The sequence below is a fragment of the Balaenoptera musculus genome, chromosome 16 (genome assembly GCF_009873245.2).
Source record: "Balaenoptera musculus isolate JJ_BM4_2016_0621 chromosome 16, mBalMus1.pri.v3, whole genome shotgun sequence".
In the NCBI taxonomy this organism is placed as follows: domain Eukaryota; kingdom Metazoa; phylum Chordata; class Mammalia; order Artiodactyla; family Balaenopteridae; genus Balaenoptera; species Balaenoptera musculus.
The window spans coordinates 47,170,740-47,187,885 of NC_045800.1; the positions used below are offsets into that span (position 1 = coordinate 47,170,740).

The window sequence follows — 17,146 nt, forward strand, 5'->3', positions numbered from 1 at the left end:
TCAGACCAGCTGCAGCTGTAAAGGAACTGTATCATCTCACACACCTGGACATATTCGGGTTCGGGAGCCACAGCTCCTAGCTCCGTGTTTTGCTGGGCAACACTGGCCTGTGGCCTCCACCTCAGCACCAGGTGCTGGGCCCAGAGCCCCCAAGCAACCCCTGCCCACCAGCATGCCTCATACGCAGGGACCAGGGACTCGAATAATGTCCCCAGGGTACAAGCCACTGGCTGGAACTCTTCCACTCTTTAAACTGTGTGGGCCTCACTCTCTCAGACGGGGTCTGCAGACAGCCCTCCCCCTGTGGGAGAGGGAACAGCACCTCATCACCGTGAGCTCCAAGCTCATGTTCCCACACAGTGACATCATCTTCCATCCAAATAGAAAGTACGGGGGAGCAACGCTATTGGTCCTGCTTGGGTCAAACGCCTACAGTGGACCAGTGTCTGGCCCCCAGCACCCAAGCCCTCCTTTGAAGATTCTGTGCCCTGAGCACTCAGCCACCGTGTGTGTGTGCCTGCATCTCAGCAGCCGGGGCGTCTATCCAGCCCTCACCTTGGCACACAAGATGCTCTCAACAGAGTTGTGAGGGTCCTGGGGGCTGGTATCTGCCCCCCTGTTGTGCCCAAAGATCAGGTCCCTGAGAGCAGTGCTCGGGCTCTGAGCAGCCCGTGCTCAGAACGAGGGCAGGCCTGGCCCGAGGGCTGCTCCAGCCCGGGCTCCACCCTGCCAGCTATCCCCGCTGCCCTGCTCGGGATGGGAGCTCGCCCCTCCCTCCTGTAGCTGCCCCCAGTCTCTGCACTTCAGCCCCTCACATCTTGATCAGGCAGAGGCTCCTCCCCGTAACCTCTCACTGGGCTGCCCTTGGCATTCTCCGAGTCAGACGTCCCTCCCACCCACCTCATGGGACCTAGGTCAGCCCTCAGCAGGCCTGGTCATCCCCCTGCCCTTTCACGGTTTCTCATGCTGAGCTTTGGGGCTGGAAGGCTGGAGAGGGGGACCCAGCCTCGGCTCACGGCGCTCTCTCCCCTCCTGCTCAAGGCCAACGCCACAGGGGGCGGTGGGCACGTGCAGTTGGTGCAGAAGTCCATGCAGGACCTGACCTACAGCTCCCTGTGCTTCCCTGAGGCCATCAAGGCCCGGGGCATGGACAACACGGAAGACATTCCCTACTACTTCTACCGGGACGACGGGCTCCTGGTGTGGGAGGCCATCAGGGCGTGAGTGCTGTGGCTGTGGGGCCTGCTCTGGGCAGCAGGAGCGGAGGGCCTACAGGAGGAGCGGGCGTGGGCACTGAGGGACCCAGCCAGGGGGCTGGGCAGCTGGCAAAGTGGGCCAGGGCCTGGCTCCATCGTCAGGGCAGGGATGGGGGCACGAGGGTATGCCGGGGCGGGGCGGGGGTGGAGGAGCATGTGACGTGAGTCTGGACGTTAAAGAGTGACAGCGTCACCGATGGGGGCTCTGCCTGGGGGCCCAGGGATACAGCTCTGCAGACCCTGGCGGATCACCCACTCCCAGCTGGGCCTCTCCTCCCGGGCCAGGTTCACAGCCGAGGTGGTGGACATCTACTACGGGAGCGACCAGGTGGTGGAGGAGGACCAGGAGCTGCAGGACTTCGTGAGGGACGTTTACGTGTACGGCATGCGGGGCAAGAAGGCCTCAGGTAGGGACACGCCCCTGCGCCGCCCCCAGCCCTCTCTTCTGCTCTTCCCCGACTTTCTTTGGGCAATGCTGGCCTGTGGCCTCCACCTTAGCACCTGGCACTGGGGCCAGAGCCCCTAGGGGACCCCTATCCACCAGTATGCCTCAGGGGGACATCTCAGGGCCTTTCTGTGTCTCCTGAGAGCCCAGGTCAGAAACAACAGGAACACTGGGCCAAGCGGCTGTCCCCTCCCAGTGAGTCTTGCCCACGCCCGGGCCCTCCAGCACTGGTGTGTGGGAACCCAGGAAGCAGTATGGGTGGAGGCGTGTGTCTGCCAGTCGGGGGTCCCTCCCCAGGGATGGGGTCTCAGCCAGCCCATGGCTCTGCCTTAGGCTTCCCCAAGTCCATCAAGACCAAGGAGAAGCTGTCCGAGTACCTGACTGTGGTGATCTTCACGGCCTCAGCCCAGCACGCGGCAGTGAACTTCGGCCAGGTGGGCAAGGGCAGGGTGAGCCATCTGGGCGGGAGGTGGCCAAGACCACCTTGACTGCTTCTGAGGGCCACTGGGTGGACCGCCCCACTTCCTCGTCTTCCAGACAGACGGGGGTGGACGAAGCCCCGGGCAGCCCCAGGGCCAGGAATCCGGTGTTCCTGGTGCGGTTTGGTTCCGTGCTAAGCACTGGACGCCAGCCCGAGGGAGGGGCCTGCCCTGGCCTTGCTGGAGCGGGAGGAGGGGGCTCGGGAGGCGGTGCAGGAGACGAAGGTGGGTGGAGGCGGCGCCGCAGAGGTGCCCACGCGAGTCGGTGGCCGTCCCTGCAGTACGACTGGTGCTCCTGGATCCCCAATGCCCCCCCCACCATGCGAGCCCCGCCGCCGACGGTCAAGGGTGTGGTCACCATCGAGCAGATCGTGGACATGCTGCCCGACCGTGGCCGCTCCTGCTGGCATCTGGGCGCAGTGTGGGCGCTGAGCCAGTTCCAGGACAATGAGGTGAGACCGGAGGCCTTCTCGTCCCTTCCGGGAGTCAGAAGGTTTAACCCACTCCTCAACCCCAGGGTTTTGTGATTTAGGGCTCAGGCTGGACCCCTGCTGGCCAGGAATCCTGACTTGCAAGGCTGGAGGGGCCCACGAAGCCCTGAGGCCCAAGCCTGGCTGGAGCTCAGGGTGGGCGGGGCAGGAGAGCAGGGGGACACTGGGACACTCCCCACAAGGGCACCCCCCACCCCCACCACTGACAAAGCTCTATCATGTGGGTTTCTCCCCGGCACCCCAGCGGTGGGGCTGAGAGTTTCCTGGGTATCTTCTGAGGCATTCCCACGCATGTACAACTTACTGAAGCTAATCCCAAAGCCGGCTCTCGGTAGACGCAGCCCCACGGTATCGGCTCATGGCTGCTCAGAATGACGGCCCAGTTGAACCAGCCCCAGACCCGCAGGTATTCGTTGGCATCTGAGTTGCTTTGGGACCTTTGCTAATGTCGTGGTCCCTCGCCAACATCTGCATGTATGGGTCTTGGCACGTGTGTCCGTAGAACCAGTACGTTCCTTGTAGAGGAGTTTCTTGGTCAAAGAATGTTAAGACTGAATTGCCCTCCACAAACTAAATCTAAAACCCCATCAATAGCACGGGACATTTCTCCCACCTTTACCAGCCCTGGGTATGAAACTTTCCAATTTTAACAATCCCATAGTTTGTTTCTAAAAGATACGCCTAGTTTTAATTTGCAGACATCTGTGTGGGTGTGCAAATGGGCCTACCACCCCCAACAGAGCCTGGCTGTGGCCGTCCTGGGCTGGAGAGAAGGCCTGCGCTGGCCCCTGTGGCCCTGCTGCCCCGAGTTCAGGCGGGAAGGTGGGAGTGCTGCTTGGGACCAGGCCACATGCCCACCACAGCCAGGACTAACCCCCGCCTCCACGTCCGCCTGCACCTTTACACGTCCTTGTAGCCACCCTGCGGCAGGGCACTGACCTGTAAGGTCCCAGCCCAGGAGCATTCTCAGGGCGCTCTCAGCAGGTGGCAGGAGGTGGAGATGGGGGGGGTGAGCACACGCCTTGCCTCCCAAAGCTTGGTCTCTGGGGGTGGGACAAGGCCTGTCAGTTTACATCACCTCATCGCAGATTAACATGTCTCTGTCGTGTCTGGGTCCTCAGCTGTTCCTGGGCATGTACCCGGAGGAGCATTTTATCGAGACGCCTGTAAAGGAGGCCATGGCCCTATTCCGTAAGAACCTTGACACCATTGTCAGCGTGATCGCCGAGCGCAATAAAAACAAGAAGCTGCCGTATTACTACTTGTCCCCAGACCGGATTCCCAACAGCGTGGCCATCTGAGTGGCTGCCTGAGCCCGTGTCACTCTGGGACGGCCAGCTGCTCAAGGCTGGGTTCGGCACCCAGACTCCAGCCTGCCCAGGAGGGCAGGCTCCCAGGGCGGCTGCAGGGCGGGCCTTTGGATTCCTGGGAATTTGCCCGCAGGCCCCAGGCTCCTGGCTTCAAACCAAAGGCTCCCCAGGTTAGACCATGACATAGCTAAGCTTCGGTGCATTTTCCTGTTTGTTCCTCAGTCTCTAGTGAATCCCATACTTTGATCAAAGTGTGTAAACACTGCAGGGACCTTTCCTATACAGAGCAGGACTGTGTAGCTTCCTGCCCACCACCCAGCTCAGCGCTTCTGCAGCAGGAAAGCCCTACAGAGCAGCATAACTGATGAATGTTTGCTCTTGTTGGGGACACGGGATGATTATTTTCTGTTCTGTTTATGCTTAGTTCAATTTCTTGCATACAGTAGGTGCCCAAATAAATTCTTGTTGAATGCATTAAGAATTGGTTTTCATAAAAATAAAGGAGTTCATTTAAAACAGGTCTCCTTCTACATGCTACTTTCCAATCACCCCAAAGAGCTCAATCCCCTCCCCCACCCAAAAAAGCCGTAATCATTGTGATCCCATCTAGGCAAAAGCCTCCCCCCAACCCTCAGTCTGGAGAAAAGGTGCTTTTCTCTCTTCTTTGCCCAGAAACTCCTACTCTTCCTTCAGAACACATCCCAGATCTCATCCCCTCTGGGGAGACACCCTAGTTGCCCAGACAGAGCTCGTCTCTCCCCCAGGGCTTTGTTCAAACCTCTTCTATCCTCCCATGTGGTCTTGCCCTTGGAACTAGAGCCCCTGGAGGATAGGGAACCCGCCGTATTTATTTCTGTGCCCTAATGGTGGCCTAGGGCTGGCATAAGTCACCACCCTGCTGCTCCCGTATTCTCCTCCCGGCTAGGCACCTAACCTACAGACTCCAGGCATCGTCTTGAGAGCTGGGGGCTGTTTTCTCCTATGGCAGAGGAAGCAACATGACTTTTTAAAAAATGCATTTTCTTTCCTCAGGCCCAAGAAGCAGAGCCAGCCCTGAGCTTGGGGATGACAATCCACTGTCTCCTCCTACACACATACCCAGCCCCAGCCCCCAGCCCTTGGCTTCAGAATTGGGTCAGTGGGATCCACAGGGTTTCAGGAAAGTGTATACCTGATGTGCTAGGCCAGCCACCCCTGGCCATCTGGTCGGCTCTATTTTAGCCCAGGGGTCATCCTCCCCCCACCAGCCTGACACCCCAAGTAGTGAGGAGCAGTGAGCGTGTCCTTAGGGTCCCTGGGCCTGAAGTACCCTCTTACCTCCACGTGCACTGGTACAGCCTGGGGGAAGGAGCATTGGGTGGACTTTTTTTTTTTCAGTTTATTGAAGTAGAGTTGATTTACAATGTTCTGTGAATGTCTGTTGTACAGCAAAATGATTCCATTATACATATATATATATATATATATAAAAATTCTTTTTCATATTCTTTTCCATTATGGTTTATTACAGGATATTGAGTGTAGCTCCCTGTGCTATACAGTAGGACCTCGCTGTTTATCCATTCCATATATAATGGTTGGCATCTGCTAATCCCAAACTCGCAATCCATCCCTCCCCTGCCCCCCACCCTTGGCAACCACAAGTCCATTCTCTACGTCTCTGAGTCTGTTTCTGTTTCATAGATAAGTTTGTGTCATTTTTTAGATTCCACATATAAGTGATATCATATGGTATTTGTCTTTCTCTTTCTGACTTACTTCGCTTAGTGTGATAATCTCTAAGTCTACCCATGTTGCTGCAAATGGCAAGATTTCATTATTTTTTATGGCTGAGTAATATTGCATTATATATATATATGTATGTATGTACATATATATACACATATACACACACACATCTATGCTGTGAACATAGGGTTGCATGTATGTATCTTTTCACATTAGAGGTTTTTTTTTGTTGTTTTTTTAAAATTTATTTTTGGCTGCATTGGGTCTTTGTTGCTGCACACGGGCTTTCTCTAGTTGTGGCGAGCGGGGGCTATTCTTCGTTGCAGTTCGCAGGCGTCTCATTGCGGTGGCTTCTTTTGTTGCAGAGCACAGGCTCTAGGCACGCGGGCTTCAGCAGTTGTGGCTCGCGGGCTCTAGAGCGCAGGCTCAGTAGTTGTGGCACACAGGCTTAGTTGCTCTGCGGCATGTGGGATCTTCCTGGACCAGGGCTCAAACCTGTGTCCCCTGCATTGGCAGGTGGATTCTTATCCACTGCACCACCAGGGAAGCCCCACATTAGAGTTTTGTCTGGGTATATGCCCAGGAGTGGGATTGCTGGATCATATGGCAACTCTGTTTTTAGTTTTTTGAGGAAATTCCACACTGTTTTCCATATTGGCTGCACCAATTTACATTCCTGGGTGGACCCTTTAAAAAGAGAAATGTGGGGACTCATCAGCACTGCCTTGACCTCTAAAGCTCCCCTTGAAGGGGTTTGGCGGGGAGTGTCAGCCCCAGTCCACAGATGAGGAAACTGAAGCTCAGCAAAGATCAGGAACCCTTGAGAGGCCGCCAGCTGGAGGGGAGCTGGGCCTTCCAGGCCAAGCTAGTGGTCTGCTGTGATGCCTCTGGGTGATCTCGCACCAGAGTACCTTTCATCTCCAACATTTTAAGAATTTACAAGTGCTTCTGAAGCAGTGAAGCCTTTGCCAGCAGGCCTCTGGGGGGCAGGACTCCAACAGACAGAAGCCGGTCAGGTAGCTGCTAATTCAACCCAGTCGGCAGCCCTGCTCCCAGGAGCTCCACGTCCTCCCTCGCTTCCTCCACCATAAATGGTGGGATGAGCCCAGAGAGCCCAACTCTGTCTCTTGGGCCTGGGCCTCCACAGGGTGGAATCACATGGGGTGGGGGAATTGGAAATTGGCTGCATTTCTTCCCAGACACCCCAGAAACTGGCTGAGATCTGGAGGGTGGGGTGGGAGGAGAGCCCTGAGTCAGAGAGGTCTCCGTGACTCAGAGCAATGCCCTCCCTGGGCCTCAGTTTCCCCGCTATACATGGGGGTCAGACTGGAGCACCTGTTCTTAGTGTTGGGTGAGGGACGTTCCTGTGGAGGGGAAGCACAGACCACTTTGAAAATCGGATAAAAGCTATGGGCGGGGCTTCCCTGGTGGCGCAGTGGTTGAGAATCTGCCTGCCAATGCAGGGGACACGGGTTCGAGCCCTGGTCTGGGAAGATCCCACATGCCAGGGAGCAACTGGGCCCGTGAGCCACAATTACTGAGCCTGCGCGTCTGGAGCCTGTGCTCCGCAACAAGAGAGGCCGCGATGGTGAGAGGCCCGCGCACCGCGATGAAGAGTGGTCCCCACTTGCCACAACTAGAGAAAGCCCTCACACAGAAACTAAGACCCAACACAGTCATAAATAAATAAATAAATAAATAAATAAATAAATAAATAAATAAATAAAAGAACGTGAATTTCTTAAAAAAAAAAAAAAAAAAAAGCTATGGGCGTCCCCCCAGGAGTGTGACATGGGCACTTATACAATCCTCAGGGAACCACACACCTCCTATGGCTGAGGAAAGAGCCCCAGGACCAGGGTTCCCAGGTGACTGGATTTTATGGGACAGAAAAGTTCTGCAAGAAACATCTGGAGGGACATTTGTGTTACCAAGTTTTTGTTGGTATGAACCAACCAATCCACAAAAAGCACCCCCGCCAAGTGCTACCAGCTACTCTCATCACTGCTTCATAACAGAGCATTTTAACAACAGAAAAGCAGGAGAATAAGGATAACAGACTACTCTTTCTCGCAACAACCTGCGTTGCCTTTTCCCATCCCCCCTGGTCCCCCTGCAGACTGTGCCACGGCGGTGCCGGGAAGCACAGCCGGGCCAGCTCCCCTCTGCTGCGTGCCTGGCGCTGTGTGTCTCCAGTGAAAGGGTGGAAGCTGGACAAGGGGACCAAAGTGGAGCCCAGCTTGGCTCCCTGGACCTGCAGACGCCCACCTAATGCGGAGGGGACGCTGAGATCGTGCCCGCAGAGCCTGGACTCCGCTCCCCTCACTTCAGCTCCGAGGGAGGCAGCCTGGCGAGGCAGGGCCGACGTGGCTCCTCTGACGGCCGAGGGGCTGGGCCTGCCAGCCCAGAGGAACTCTCGGCTCAGGACAGCCGGCTCATCCCTCTCCCTCTTTCCCCCCTGAATTACCCTTCTCAGCTCTTTCCTGACCCGGCAACACAGACGTGCAGCAGGACTCTTGGTCACTGTTGCACTTTTGAGGCTGGGAGAAAAGACAGGCCCTAGAGAGGGTCATCTACGCCTCTCACACCACATGGGCTGTGCAGCAACAACTCTAGGGGGCGCTGATCACACGGGCCAAGGGTTGGCAAACTTTTTCTGTAAAGGGGCATGTAAATATTGTGGCTTTGCAGGCCATACGATCTGCCATTGTAGCAGGAAATAAGCTGAATACAGCGTCAATGAAGGGGCAAGGCTGTACATCTACAAGTGCATTTACGAAACAGGAGGCTGGTCTGCGAGCAGTGGTGGGCCACCCCCCGACCTAGAGGATTCAAACTGCCCCTAGCGGTGTGCCATCAGCGGCCCCAACCCATCATTTTGTGGCTGGTGTCAAAGGGCAGAGAGGCCTGGGGGTGGCACTGTGTCAAGCCTGCCGGCAACAAGACCTTATTGGGCGTCCCTTCAGCCAAACGCAAATTCATCGGGTCCCCAAAGCTAGAGGCTCCTCACGGGGCAGTCCCCACCTCGCATTCTTACAAAAGGTTCCTCTTTCAGCTCCATGCTCCTCACCACTCCCTCCAACTGACGCTTGAGCTCAAGTGAGCTCTGGGGGGAGGGCTGGGGCACACGCTGGCCCCCGTCCCTCCCACAAGCCCACACCTGAGCAGATTCAGCTGCTCTGCGGCCACCTCTTCCTCTCGGAGCCTCAACAGCTCCACTCAGTTCTGGGGACCTCTTCTCCGAAGTCAGGCAAGGACACGTGGCAAAGCACCCTCCTGCTTATTAGCTCCCCAGTCTCCCTGCACTCGTGGACGGACTCTCCCAGCTCACCAAAGACAGTATGCTGGGGCGACCTTGGCCTCCCTCCTTTCACCTGGTGTACAAAGGTGAAGCCAGGTGCCCGCCCTCGGCACTCCCAGACCTGGGAGTGGTTTGCAGTCCCGAGACTGGAGGATCGACAGCACCGTCATTACTCAGGGAAGCCCCGCCAGGAGCCAGGAGATGCAGTCAGGCTAAGCTATCGCCAGCAGCCCTGTCGGCCCTGCCCCGTTCCCTCACTCAGCTGGGCTGTGCTTCAGTATATGTTTCAGCAGATAAGGCTAGTTAAGCAATGTACCGTTCCAATGGTCGTGCTGCCATACACGCCCTGAACTTGAGTCTGGCTTCTCTCAAGTTGAGAGAACTTGAGTGTGGTGAGTCCAAGTTGTTTGAGCCTGGATGTCTGAGACAAGCACACCTGTGAGAACGACTTCAGCTTTCACTCCCATGCCCACACATCCTCCAGAACCCACTCCTTCCCACTGCCAGTTACTGAGGGATCCCTCCTCCCTTACAGGGACAGACCAAATCTGCACGCGAGTCTGCCTGATTTACTTTCCTGAGGTGCAAGCCAGAAGAACCCGGAAAGGGGACCAGACCACTGGAGTGCTTGCCAATGTTCCCAGCCTCCTTGCAGGAAAACACTTTCATGGCAAAACTCCTTTTTAAAGAAAAGCTTTATTGCTGCAATTAGATACTCCCGTGTATAGTACAACCACCACCCCCCCCAATACAGAGAATTATTCAAGCAGTAATACTGAAGAACAGTGAACATACACAAAGGGATACAAAACTAGACATTTAGATAACTCGAAATTCTCTAAGTTAAGAAAAAGTTCAAATGTGAAGTGCCTTTTAGAAACTACACCACACATGCCAGTGTAAATTTGGTCTTTATTAACAATCAACCTCCTACAAACACTGCATCTAAATAGGTGATGAGTTGCACAATTACTTCCAAAACAAAGACAAATGCTTTTACTTCCCTATGCTTCAGTCTTTCCTTGGACTAGAGATGGAAGCTGCATATTTCAAATCAGATCCAAGAGGGGAAGTATCTCAAATGCGTATTTGCATTAGGCCAAATCCACACTGTCGTGGATCTTTACACCCTGCTGTGCCCAGTCCTCCTCCAGCTCTGCAGCCAACCACCAGGCAGCACAGGCAGCTCGAACCCATGCAGGCCTTAGCTGAGGCTCTTGAACGGGCCCAACTGCCTGGGGTCTGTATGTCTGTAGCCAGGTAGGGCACACCCGCAGGTTTTGAAACTGGACCCATAAGATTGAAAAGAGTGGATGGAAGCAAAAAAGGAAGTGACATTAGGGGCCTGTGGTAGGAAGAGGTCTTTCACGATTTTCAGGAAAATCTTAAAATAAACCCAAGCACAAAAGCCCTTCAGTTGAACTATAATTTGAGGGGAAACAGAGGCCAAATCAGAGATGGCTGGCTGGCGACACCCCTGAGGCTGCTTCCCTCTCCCCCTTGCCTGGCCTACAAATATCAGCCCCCTTGGCCCTGAGACCTGCAAGCTCATTCCATGTTTCTATATAGTTCAGCCAAGTGTCATCTTCTCACTAAAGCCAGGTGCAAAATGATGAGGAAATGGGGAATAATTAAGCCCCCTGACACAGACTAAAGGAATGCCTGGCAGATCCACAGCTCCCACTAGGTGGCAGCACAGCCCAACCTTGGCAGGGCTTCACACTCACCGTTAGTCCCTTCGGGGAAGAGATTAGCCCTGGGACTCAGTAGGGGGGCAGAGGTGCTCAACAGAACCTGCGAGGAAAGAGAAAGGCAACCGGGTAGCTGTGTGCCACCCCAGGAGAGAAAAGAAGGACATGGGGCTGACTGTCCACAGGCAGAGGCTTTTAGGAACTTGGCTGGAGGTGACGAGATGGTGTTTAGGCCCTTCCTAAGAAGAAGTGACAGAGCTTCCCGCGAGAGTCTGGTTGGGCATGGGAGCAACACAACAGTCATGGTTATAAAGGCACCTCCGCCATAGAGGGTGCCAGGCACACTGGGTGGGCTGCCCTGGGGCTGCGCCACCTAAGCAGACTCTCCTCTCTATAGAAAGTCTCAGTGCTTTTCAAGTCCAGCATAAGGGGTTCCACCGGGGGGAAAGGGAAAGATTCCCACTTAAAAATCTATCCCAGTCTTCCCTTGACCACTCATCCGCCGTTAGAGGGTCAAGGGGCCTTGCCCAGGCAGTTCCTAAGGGGCACAGGCAGGGCTGACCTGGGATTCTCCTGAGTGGACAGTCTGTAGCTGCTTGGTGTCCCCAGGCTGAGAAGGGGTGTAGGTAATTGCACTTTGGGGCACAGTGAGCACAGGCACGGGCTGGATGTGCCCTGGGAGACAGAGAGGGCCGGCTGACCTATTTCCGGGGATGGGCTACAACTGGACAGCAGCTGCCAGACCAGAGACGCCATGGCAGGGCAAAGCCCTCCTCCAGAGCTTAAGGGTCCTTCAGCCTCCTCCTGGCTTTCAAAACAAACCATGGGGCTTCTACTCTGAAGTGGAAAGCAATCATCTTCTGTTTGCTTCCTCCTCTTAACAGCTGGATGAAGCAACTAAGGCTCGGAGGATGGCGGGCAGGACCCCCAGGCATCTCACCCCAGATGCTCATCTGCAGAGCTTCCTGGAGAGTAAGTATCCGGGCATACCTAACTTACACCGCAGACCCCCCTGGCCTATTCCTGGAGTTGACTCTTATTTGCCTGGCATGATGAAACTGGTCTTTAGAAACAGAATTTTAAGCAGACCTTTTTAAAAGGACAAAGGCCATTTGATGGTAGTAATTTTGGTTTTGTTTTATGAAAAATGGTACAGGAGATAATCCCTGATGACAGAATGGACTGATAGCAGGGCCAGGGGCCCCTAAAGGATCCTCTCTGTTCAGTCCAGTTAAGGCGACAAATGGGCAGGGGAGTGGCTGGGATCAGGGACACAGTGGACCAGGGCAGTTTGCTGCTCACTCCTGGCCCTCACCCCAGAGCCAGCCCGTCTGCCTCTCTGCCCTGGGCAGTGATCCACAGAATGTGCCGGGAGCAGGGGCTGGCTGAGTGGCAGGCACCCAGGAGCACCTGCAGTGTGCACGCCCCAGACCAGGGCGATGCAATGCCTACTCCATCAGTGTGAAGCCAGCACAAACTGGAGAGGTTTGTCTTTAAAGGAATAGTTTTTAAATATTCAGTTTTGTTCTAATTACTCACTTCTTTTCATTTAGATCTCATGAACCCTTCTTCCAGGCTGACCGAAAAAAAAAGAAACATTCAGGGCAGCCCTATGACATGAAGACTTGTCATAAAACAGGCTCAAAACCACAGGAATTACGCTCGAATTGCCATTTAGCATCCATTAATTCCCATAAGGTGTTACGAAAAAGCCTCAGACCTGTTTGTCCTGCTTTAGAGTCACAAGTCCCTTTTATGGACACAGAGTAGATGTCACGTTTCTTAGCATATATAAGGCAAAAAGGGCTTTAGATCTATTATAATGTGAAAGAGATAATCAGGGTCATGAAGGGAAGGTTTCTAAATGAGACGTCCTTTTAAATGTCAATCCCATGGGACACACATATTACAAAATACAGATTCTCTTTTTGTAAAGTGCTTTGCTTTGCTTAGTGAATCACTCACCACCACGCACAGAGCACCACGGCCCGTCTGCTCAGGAACTGTCAGTGGCGGCCTCCCCGCGCTCTGCTTGGTGAGGGGGAAGCCTCTCCTCATGGCTAGATGTTCCCAACACTCCACTCCAGAGGGTCGGTGAGGGGACCTGCCAACTGGAAGAGGCGCATCAGGGCCCAGGCGCTACCAGCTCCTGCTCTAACCTCAGGTTTGGCATCTTATTCTCTCATTCTGCTCAAGACTACAGGCCAGAACCCAGCCAGCGCCCCATCACGGTGTTACGGGCTCTTCCAACTTCCCTTCCTGTAGACACGCTGGCGGAAGCAGAACCCAGCCGTGCACAGCTGACGTGAGGGTTTTCCAGGAGAGTCACTAAGGAGGGTTTAGAAAAAGAGAAGCCATTAAAAATAGTCACCTGCCCAGTCTATGCTATTAAAGGACATAAGAAAATGTACACAATTGGCAGTAAACAATTTCCTTCAGCTGTTCGCAGATGTCCAGGAGAACTACACACCCTCCACATCATCAGATGTGAACGATCTCTGCTCCAGTGTCTTCAGGTTCTGTGCAACAAGAAGAGTTTGTGTCGGAATGACAGATTCCACGTCCATCTTTATTTTCAAAGTTGGGCTCTGTTAGTGCAGATTTTTCAAAAATATTCTTTTTGCTTGTTTCTGGACAGTTTTGGACATAGATTACTCTGTTATAAGCCTTGAGTCTCTTCCATAATTGTACATACACTTTGCACTGAACGTACATAAAAAGAAGTCCACCAGTAAAGCCGATGGCCACAACCACCAATTTAGTCCAAAAGGGCCACTCTAGGATTCCTGGAAGGGAAAAAACCCGGTTAGCCTATCAGCCGACCTTATTTAAGATGTGAAGTAAATAAAACACAATTTCTGAACTTCCCATAACCATGGATTCTTAACTCATCGAATCTTGCTTCGCTGGAGGAGGAGTGGAAGAGCATATCCACTGCCTTTTATCCTGCTCTTCCAGGGGGCATTCGTGGAGATTCTCTCTCTCCATGATTTGATCTCTCCTGACTGGGTTTTCAGAACTACCACCACAGCAAAAGAAACAACCAAAAAGGATGCGTGGTGCCTCATAATTGATGCCTCCTTCCAGAAGCCCAGACATTTGAGGTCTGACTTGAAAATCAACCTGGAATCACATCCCAATCCTAAGACCCACTGTGCCATCCAGGATCTCCTGGGTGCACCTTTCATTCTGAGCACATACCTGTTGCCTGCCCCTGCTTGATCTCCTCAGCAGTGCGGTCGATGAGCACGTACAAGGACCAGACCACACAGGTGATGGCGATGATGTGGAACGTCACGGAGCACATGATCTTCCTGCGCTCGCTGGCTGTCATCTGCAGCTTCTCCCACTGGAAAGACAACACGCAGAGCGTGAGACTCAGGCTCATGGGCGTAAAGCGCTACGATGGGGTGAGAGCTTTGTTGATGGTTAAGACTGGCTTCCCTCCTCCCTCCCCCTTTCCCAAGCTAGATGAATTTCCCCAAACACCCAGAGTTGCTCCCTTTAAACCATGTGGCATCAACCAGGTACCAGGCACTGGTATTCTGTCCACATCCAACTTTCTAGGCAATGAAGAGAAGCTGGGATCAAGATGAGCTATGAACCACCACCAGCAATCCCCTGGCTGCTTATTCTGGCAAAGCAGGCATTCAGTGGCTTTGATACAAGACTTTATGGTTTTGGTCCTGATGAAAACAGCACATTGGCCCAAGACCCAGGTGGCACACTTTAAGTTTCCATGACTTGCTGACTGGCATGAGTGAGGGGAAGAAGGGGGTTGATGACACCACAACACACTAGCAGATGGGTCACACTGTGTCGTGAAGGTGATGGTGGAGGGCGCTCACTCTTTGGTCCTCTGCTACATTGGCAGCAACACTGTGAAATCGATGCTAAGAGTTCCTGGTACAAGCAGTCTGTCCCATCTCCTCTAGGAGCTCATTAATTTACTCCAAATAGCCAGATTTTCTTTTTCATTTACTGGTTTCCGAATCAGAAGAAAACACATAGAGGTAGAGAAAAAGAACAAGTGTAAACACTGCATATCCTCTGCCAGTCCTACTCACAACCTTTCCAGGTGGTTCTATGCAGGATAAGCTGAAAGTAGAGCCTTCATGGACTATCCATATTGGTCAAAGTGCCATAAGACTCACTTGAGCGATCAGCATAGAGTAGGTGCCCAAAAAACAATCAGGCTTTTATGGGACAAAACATTTTTTAAGTAGTTTGCGCCTGCCTTCCCTAACATCCAGATTTGTTTCTGCTATGGTGTGACACAGTATCTTCATCTGGCTTCCCTCCTAAAATGTCCCCCTGATTTTCTAAGACACATTCAGTTCAAGCCTTTCACACTCCCCTGAAATGCTCACCCTACCTTTGCGGTGGATGCTTTTCTCCAGAGACAATCTGACCTCTCTAGAGTCCTTTCACTTCCCCTCTAAATCCTACTGATCTTTCAAGAACTGTTTCAACACCAAACATTCTATGATGCTACCACCACTCTGCTTCCCCAGAGCTCCGACCCACAATGAATACTTCCTTCTGTGAATATCTGATACGAGCGATCACCATAGAAGTTAGCATTGAATTGGCATGTTGGTGCTGTTACCTGATTATGTAATTCCCCTTGCAATTTATGAGTTTTGAGATAAGAACAAACCTTTTATTCTTCCAAACAAAACCTCTCCATACTCTGGGCACACAGACACATTGAACGGCCAGTGTTTACACAGGAGGGGAGCACCGGATGAGGCTCCTTTCAGAGGAAGCAAGGACATGGGACCTGAAGAGAGCTGTGTGGCATGTAATGCCTGTGGTTCCTTTCTTTTCCCATCTGCCCCCACTTCCCATCTAGCAAACACTTGTCACAGGTATATAGAAATAAATTTACCATGTTATGCTGTTCTTTGTGCTGGGGAGAGATACTAATCTCCACTATATGGACCTAATTAGAGGCAAAGCATGAAGAGTTAATACATACAAAGTTTAATGCTGACTAAGATGTCACAAAACACTCTGTGGTCAAGGGCCAAATGACTGATACAGACAAGCAGGCAGACTTAGTTTTAAGGAAAAAGAAAACGTCATATGACTGAATGGACAGAAAGAGCTTCTTACTGAGAGGAGGGGCTTGGAAATCAGTACCAGAAACATGCATGTACACACCAGCCCCCACTTCTTAAAGGAGTGAACACAAGCCAGCTGTGGCTCCACCCAGTCCCAGGTGCTGACCCTTCTGGGTGCTCATCTCAGTGAAGCTAAAGTACTTCCGAGGGTGGCCTCGCACATACTTTTCTCAGAGGCTTCAGCTTGGTCTCCATGATGAACTCGTACTTGCACAGCTCACAGCAGCGTGTGTCGGAGCTCTTGATCCACTGCTGCAGGCAGGTCTGGTGCACAAAGTGGAGGCTCCCTGTGCAGTGGCAGGGTGTGATCAGAGGGCTCTCGTCATCCCCTTCACAGTGACAGATCCTGTGGCGGAAGGAAAGCCAGTCATTACAAGGAGGGCCACACAACAGGGAAGATGACGCTTCAGTGGAATGTCAGTCCCCCCAAGGAAAACGTTCAGAAACAAACATCACAAAATGACTATAAGCACAAAAACATACAAACACAAATGAAAACAATTACTACAAACTAAAAATTTCTAGCTTACCGCACCAACATGGAAAGTCTGGATGGCATTTGGCATCAGAGAGGAAAAAATGATATAAGAAATGACAAAGCAGTCATTTTGGGTAAGACTTAAGAACTTCACTAAAAGATGAATTTAAGGCAACATGGAAACATCTTCCAGAACTTATGTGATGTTAAAATAATTAGAGGTAAAACTTCTGTGTAAAACAAAACCAGCACTCTACCTTTCAAAAATACCAGTGACTTGAAAAGATGATGAACTTTGCTTGCTAGCTATAATCACTGACCTCACCTTCACACACCACAACTACATATTTCTGTCCTCTCTCAGAGAGTAAACAGAGAAACCACAGTGCTTCTCCTGGACCTGAAAAACTATTATAAGATGCTGCAATTTCATTTCTTTTTTCAGGACCACTCATAGCAATAAGTGAGAAATTTAAATCATTCATTATTTCTAAGGGTGCATGCAACAGGACGTAGCTACTAACCTCAAGGAACTTAACAGATTTTGAGAAACAGAAAGGTCTTTTCCAGCAGCTGGAGAGCAGGTAGGGACACCTGGCCTGAAAGGAACTGGGCTCTGGCCCAGGCCAGGCTCTCGGCTGTTTGTTTCTGTGAGAGGGGTTTCTGATCCAATTGTTAAAAGAAATGGTAAGAGCTGATCCTGAGGAGGGGCCACTGGGGAAAAGTTAGAATGGGGAAGGCCTAAGAGTAGTGGCAAAAATGAATTCTGAAAGCTTTTGGAGGCCTGACAAGGATGCTACACCCGGGAAGATAAAAGTGGAATTAGGACCTGGGCAGAAGT

General features: G+C 52.5%; 2 protein-coding genes across 11 annotated transcripts in view; one reads left to right on the plus strand and one right to left on the minus strand.

The window, feature by feature from the left end:
• The window catches only part of ALOX5 (arachidonate 5-lipoxygenase), a 57,190-nt gene extending 52,702 nt beyond the window's left edge, over positions 1-4,488 (plus strand). Inside the window, exons 10-14 of one of the 2 annotated variants that reach the window (XM_036828202.1) lie at positions 1,042-1,220; positions 1,542-1,663; positions 2,035-2,135; positions 2,462-2,632; positions 3,793-4,488. In XM_036828202.1, the coding sequence (XP_036684097.1) occupies positions 1,042-1,220; positions 1,542-1,663; positions 2,035-2,135; positions 2,462-2,632; positions 3,793-3,972 (753 nt within the window). In that variant the 3' untranslated portion in view covers positions 3,973-4,488. The remainder of the gene's footprint in view (positions 1-1,041; positions 1,221-1,541; positions 1,664-2,034; positions 2,136-2,461; positions 2,633-3,792) is intronic. The other variant, XM_036828203.1, reaches the window with a different exon arrangement.
• A 5,199-nt stretch (positions 4,489-9,687) lies between these two features.
• The window catches only part of MARCHF8 (membrane associated ring-CH-type finger 8), a 111,041-nt gene continuing 103,582 nt past the window's right edge, over positions 9,688-17,146 (minus strand). For 6 of the 9 annotated variants that reach the window (XM_036828678.1, XM_036828675.1, XM_036828671.1 and 3 more), the window contains 3 exons: positions 15,993-16,173; positions 13,903-14,050; positions 9,688-13,487 (listed from right to left, as the gene is read on the minus strand). In XM_036828678.1, the coding sequence (XP_036684573.1) occupies positions 13,183-13,487; positions 13,903-14,050; positions 15,993-16,173 (634 nt within the window). In that variant the 3' untranslated portion in view covers positions 9,688-13,182. The remainder of the gene's footprint in view (positions 13,488-13,902; positions 14,051-15,992; positions 16,174-17,146) is intronic. The other 3 variants (XR_005016818.1, XM_036828674.1, XM_036828677.1) reach the window with 3 other exon arrangements.